This window comes from Arachis ipaensis, chromosome B08, assembly GCF_000816755.2.
Source record: "Arachis ipaensis cultivar K30076 chromosome B08, Araip1.1, whole genome shotgun sequence".
NCBI classification, from domain to species: domain Eukaryota; kingdom Viridiplantae; phylum Streptophyta; class Magnoliopsida; order Fabales; family Fabaceae; genus Arachis; species Arachis ipaensis.
The window spans coordinates 24,452,775-24,458,806 of NC_029792.2; the positions used below are offsets into that span (position 1 = coordinate 24,452,775).

Sequence of the window (6,032 nt, forward strand, 5' to 3'; positions counted from 1 at the left end):
CCAAACCGATCTATTTTGATCAAATCTAATATGATTACACCTTCCTAAGTTCTCTATTGGCAGTTCTGAACCTTCTATATACCATATCCAATTGTGTTTGAAGTATTTTTACATTAGTAAAAAAAATAATTCTGTCAAATAAAGGATTTACATTTACTTGGTTTGTGTGATCATGATCTTGGAGTAAATTATTGATACATAATTTATATATTAGAACGCAAGAAAGTTTTGAAGACTAAGGAAAGAACAAGGGAACAGTTTGGCACTGCACAATTAAAGGAATAAATTTCCTTTTGTTCGTTCTAGCTAGTCCTTTAAGGCTTCCATGGAAAACATGACATGTCTCTCTCAACCCTCTCTACCCTCTCTACCCTACCCTCTCCCAATCCTATGAATGCTTTACAGGCTTTACATTTAAAAATCTAGTGACTCATTATCATAAAAAGCTCAATACCTATCCTCTTATGCTGTTATGCATTATTTCATTGATTGAATTGAAGTGACTAAAACTAACTAAAACAGAAGGACACCAAACTTAGCTAAATCCAATGTTTAATTCTGTTACTTACTCCAATGCATCATGTAGCTGAAATATTTGCAGCAAACCACATAACTTGTTATCATAGTTATAACCAATTAAATAGTATATCGCGTAACAATTCATCTGCGTACTTAAATGTCATAGATATATTTTTTATATAAAATATTTTACATATAGCGTATTGAATGTATTGCATTCTGTGTAACTATACCCGTTATTATTTTTATGATGTAATTATATATATAGTGTAGTTGAAAGCATGGATTGTCCTATGCACTATGCATGTGATATGGGGTCCCTTGTTCAACTCCGTATCAGAAATCACATCAACAAACAAGAACAAACAAAAGGAAGAGAGAAAGAATCCTCCTCTTTCCATTTTGTAGTTCCTTGAGGACCAATAGTTGAGCATTTACCATGAACGCGCTCTAGAGTCATCTGAGAGAACTGTCTCTTTCAAACTAAACCATTCATGCAAAATCCATCCCCCACTTCCCACTTACTCCAACAATTTAGATTTAAATTTTCTCTTATTAGCTTTTCATTACACACAAAAACCTTCTCTATGCATTGCATTGGTTCCCCCCATTCTACTACTAATACAAGATAATTGCTTACGAGAGTTGGCACATGTGGTAAACACTCGAAATATATATTCGGGCTGTTCCTGATGGGCGATTTATAAGTACTTATGTAACTAAATTTTGTTGTAAGTAAGAACAAGAATTAAGAACATAATTAACTTAAAAGGTGGTTGTGGTCCACACTGCTTCCACCTTCCTTGTCTACCTTTTTGCCCCCTATAAACCCCCCTACACTCCTCTTCTTCCACTCCCATTTCTTCCCAAAGAGGAGGTTCAAAAAGGCTATTTTCTTCTTCCTCTTCATTGTTGTCATTGTCACAATGGAGGCCAGGATGAGGAGAACAACAGTTGAGAAGATGAGGAAGGATAGCACAGTTGATGAGGTAGAAGAGGAGTTAGAAGAGGAAGATGAGAGTGGTGTTGGTGATGGTGTCCTTGCAGAAGAAGAGAAGAAGAAAAGTGCTGTTGGAAGTGGGAGAAGAGGATCAAATGGGGCAGGAGGAGTTTCTCCACCTTCCTGCCAGGCTGAGAGGTGTGGCGCCGACTTGACCGAGGCAAAAAGATACCACCGCCGCCATAAGGTGTGTGAGTTTCATTCCAAGGCACCTGTGGTGGTGGTTGCAGGGATGAGGCAGAGGTTTTGCCAGCAATGTAGCAGGTGTTCAATTCACAGCATTTTTCTCTTGGTGTGAATATTGTTTTGTTTTTCTCCTTTTTTCCTTAAGCGGTTTACTTAGAAACTAAGCATAGTACTAATTCTGAGGTAAATCTTGAAACTATTAACATGCATCTTAAATGATTTTGTTAATACATTAAGAAATTGAATCTTCACAAAGATCATTATTGTTGGGTATAGTTCAAAGTACTAGTTCCATGTGTCTTACCTTGTAGAAATATCTCTGATGAGTCTGTGTAGGTTCCATGACCTGGCAGAATTTGATGAAGCCAAAAGAAGCTGCCGCAGGCGCTTGGCCGGACACAACGAGAGACGCCGGAAGAGCAACATAGAGCCTTGCAACGAGGGAAGCGGCCGAGGCGGCAAAGGGCAACCCCCTAAGGAAAGCCACTGCAGAAACACCGACGATCGGGGAAGAACTCAGATGAACATTTCAGGGAGCTCTGGCTACAAGTCCTTCCATATCAGATGAAGTGAATCTGTGCTCAGCAGGCTCCCTCTCTTCTGTCACCCTATGGTTCCTTGCATTCCAAGGCATATAATAAGAAAAAGAAAAATCCCCTTTTTTCTATGTTAGAATAATAAGAATGTAATCAAGAGAAAACTATCAATATCTAAAGGGGTGTGTCATTTGAGATGTAAACTAGTTTGTTTTCATGCAGCTTTATGCTTTGTTTTACCTACTCAGTTACTTTATTGTGTTTTTGTGTGCCTTAGTATATAATAATTATCCTGTTATATAAGTCTTTGAATGGTGTACTTTCACTCCACATGATTAGAATAAAATCTCTGTTGCTTCTTGTGGGTAAATTCTCACACCTCAGTTTATGCTATACTAATAAAATGTGTGCTAGATACTGATTCTGTTTGAGACTGGAAACACATTATTTTATTGATTTGGTTTCATTTTGAAGATGCATTTTTTCCCAATATGGCATCAAATGTCTACACAAAATATTTGTAACCTCTATTCCTTTGATGAAGGGTCATTCCCAGCTTCATTTTTAAAAGCGGTTATTATAAAGAAATTCTAAGTCTATGCTTAGTAAGTGTTTTAGAACAAAAAATAGAGAGACAGAGACAATGAAGAGAAAGGCAAGATTAAAGAATTATGTCTTTGTTTCTTTTCTTACAGTTTCCAACTTTTGGGTAGACACAAAGTTAGTCAAATTGTCTTGGGACAAAAACATTTTACTTAATTATGTATCTGTCTCTTTTTCCAAACAAAATTATATCTCTCAAATCTTTAAAAATTATGACACTAACCAAACTTATTTGCATATAAACAGATTAGGCTGCAGTTTGGTCTTACACAATCAGGAACTAAATCTGTCCCACATTGTTACTTAAAATAATGGGTTCTCACAGTTGGTTTTTATCAAGGAAGTTAAAAGATCACACCCTGAAATGTGGTTTCTTACAATGAAACCACATGATGAAGCTCTGTCCATATATTGAAATATGTTACACTTGAAAGTTTCTGAAACATCATATATTATCTTTTTTGTTCACTGAAATTTCACAACAATGCAGGATATATCATCTGTGCTTTTCCTGTTAAGTGCTTCTTCAGTAAGGCGTTTCGCCGAAGACCGAGCATCCTTTATGTCTTTGATGGTATTAACTGCTTCTTGATTTGTCATTACCTGGAATGAAATGAACGAACATATTTGAACACTATGTGTACATGTATGAGAAGATCCATAATGTGCATGGAATGATATTCATTTATCAAAATTAACCTTCCATAATCCATCACTTGCTAATATGAGGAATTCTACATCATCTTGTACAAGCTCCACTGTCACATGTGGTTCTGAACTCAAGTGTTTCTTCAGACTTTTGTCACCAAATGCCCTTGATACTGCCAACCGGCCATCAACCCTTGGAACGTCGCCTGAATTGATGACAAAGGATTCATTCTTAGCACCGGAATGAATTTGAGTGGTCAACAAAATTAGATCAGGGAAACAAATATAAGCTCCCTGAGCTTACAAACCATGACTGGACAACCTAGTTCAACACTAATAAGATCATAGATTAATAAAATGCCATACCTGGAAATTTTGACACAAAACCACCTCTATTTTTTATATCTTCACTTTCTATGTGTGGCTCATGATCCTCCGATAGTTGTTTGGCAAGGCCTTTCTTGCATAAGACGGCCCGAGAATCACCAATATTAGCTATGACTAACTTCTGACAATTCATCAATATTGCAGTAACAGCAGTTGAACCCCCTCTACCCAGTTCACCTGATTTCTCCAAAATGCTAGAATCGGTTATACTATAGGCTCTCCTGACAGCATTTTCAGGATCTTTCCAGAAGTCAGGCTACATGTGATGAAGACAAAAAGGAATGATTACACTTCCGTAACACATTGCAATCATATTCATTCAAATTGAATTGGCACTATGATGCTACTTTCCAATTTGGCCTTGAGGATGTGGGAATCTGACTTAAACAAAAACCAACCCATAGATTTAGTACTAACCATAAAAGGCAAGGATTCGACCTTACCTCTTTTAAGATGTTTTCAAACAAGTGAGACCGCAAGTAATTAGGCACATTGTGACCGGCATGGCCATCGAATATCGCAAACAAGCCTAGTTCATTGCTATCAACTTGCTTAAATTCAGCAACAACAAAATCCTCCATGGCATGGTATGATCTTCCCTTTACTAAGTGAAATCCATGAGTTACACGCCTTGAAATCTTGCTCTTTCCTTTCCCTGAGTCAGGTTCCGATGAACGCAGCCCAACTTTTTCCTGCATGCAATATTATGCTCATGTCAGAATGGAGCAATTCCACAATTGCAACATTCATAAGGGCAAGACAAATAAGCAAACAGATAGTGTGCATTGAAGAAAGCAATCCAATATCTTTTATAATAGCTTTTGCAAACTACTTGAAAAACCACAGGTCCATGTAAAGGAACAGGTGGATCTGGATGGTAAAGCATGCTTTGTTCTTTGATAAAAAGATGATTACAAAAAGGGTAAAGAAAGTGAGAAGTAAACTGTAGAAAACAGTGCCAATTGCCAAGAGGAAGAGCAAGCTGGTATTTTCACAATTCACATTCATGATTACCAGAAACAAAGATACAATTACAGATTACAATCATGAATTCTAGTAATTTATCTTTTTCTTCGTATACAGATCAAAGCAAGTTGAAAGATTGAACTTTTCCCCAATTCAGAAAAATAATTTATGACACTGTCAGAAGTCAAAGTCAATGATTGTAGAGATAAGTGCATTCATGAGTTAGGACAATGACAACCACAAATAAAAAATGAATAATCAATGGAGTTCATAGTAATTGAGCAATAGAAGCAATCCAATTGAACTAGCTGATGAGTATTAACATAAAAAATTAAAGATCTATATGCATAATTTCACCATAAAAGAAAAGCAAGAGAAAAAAAAGTTTCCTTTTTGTTTTTCTGATGCAATCATTAAAGCAATAAGTCCAATAAAAACAAGTGAGAATGAAGAATACCTTCATCTTATGGAGGATTTCTCTTGCAGCCATAGCTGAGTGGAGAGGAAGGTTGTGTGTTGTGCGTGGTGATGAGAGTAGAAGAAGAAACAAAAAACAAGTAAGTGGTGTTTAGAGATTCCCTTCACGTTTTTAAGAGACAAGACCACTGTGACTAACTTTAGTTTGTTTTGCTAACTAATAAAACTGCTATTTAACTCTTCTTACTTTCTTTCCCTTCTTTTGCTTCTTTTGTTTTTGGGGGGGGTAAAATAAAATCTATCTACTGATTATATATCATTAAAGTTAGATTTCTTCAATATTAATCAAATTTATTATGTCCAATCAACTTAAATAAAATTAATTAAATAAATTAAAGATAAGAAATTTTTATTTTTTCATATATCACTTTTATTTTTATAAAAGTTAATACATGTTTATATTAATCTTATTTATTTTTATTTTTTAATGATTTTTATTCAAATTTTTATTTTAAAAAAGGTCCACCTTTCCTGAAGATGGAATCATGTTCGAAGTTTTATAATAAATAGTTAAAACAACGTATATTTTTTGACAAAATTGGATTTTTTAAGTATAATGTAAATATTTTATTTGATAAATTGTATAATATTATCAAGGAGTAATTGTTCTATTTTAAAGAATATATAATTTTTCTCATTATTTTTTATATTTTAATATTAAAAATAGTAAAATTTTGAATTTAATCATTATTTTGTAAAATTTTGTAGTA

The 6,032-nt window shown here is 34.8% G+C and overlaps 2 protein-coding genes across 2 annotated transcripts; one reads left to right on the forward strand and one right to left on the reverse strand.

Moving 5' to 3' along the window:
• Positions 1,204 to 3,201, forward strand: LOC107611993 (squamosa promoter-binding protein 1). The gene is made up of 2 exons (XM_016313846.2): positions 1,204 to 1,783; positions 2,042 to 3,201. The coding sequence occupies exons 1-2, from the start codon at positions 1,446 to 1,448 to the stop codon at positions 2,271 to 2,273; spliced, it is 570 nt and encodes a 189-aa protein (XP_016169332.1). The 5' UTR covers positions 1,204 to 1,445; the 3' UTR covers positions 2,274 to 3,201.
• LOC107613935 (probable protein phosphatase 2C 39) lies at positions 3,055 to 5,473 on the reverse strand. Its single transcript, XM_016316135.2, has 5 exons — positions 5,303 to 5,473; positions 4,323 to 4,571; positions 3,859 to 4,135; positions 3,544 to 3,698; positions 3,055 to 3,447 (listed from the first exon to the last, which is right to left on the reverse strand). Exons 1-5 carry the CDS (start codon positions 5,333 to 5,335, stop codon positions 3,310 to 3,312), a joined length of 852 nt encoding a protein of 283 aa, XP_016171621.1. The 5' UTR covers positions 5,336 to 5,473; the 3' UTR covers positions 3,055 to 3,309.

Bases quoted from the DNA above. Each gene is read 5' to 3' on its own strand.
- LOC107611993 (XM_016313846.2), top strand. From the start codon at position 1,446: ATGGAGGCCAGGATGAGGAGAACAACAGTTGAGAAGATGAGGAAGGAT. The intron at 1,784-2,041 runs GTGTTCAATTCA...GAGTCTGTGTAG, and splicing joins TTTTGCCAGCAATGTAGCAG to GTTCCATGACCTGGCAGAAT.
- LOC107613935 (XM_016316135.2), bottom strand. From the start codon at position 5,335: ATGGCTGCAAGAGAAATCCTCCATAAGATGAAG. The intron at 4,572-5,302 runs GTATTCTTCATT...TATTGCATGCAG, and splicing joins AAATCCTCCATAAGATGAAG to GAAAAAGTTGGGCTGCGTTC. The intron at 4,136-4,322 runs GTAAGGTCGAAT...CATCACATGTAG, and splicing joins TTGAAAACATCTTAAAAGAG to CCTGACTTCTGGAAAGATCC.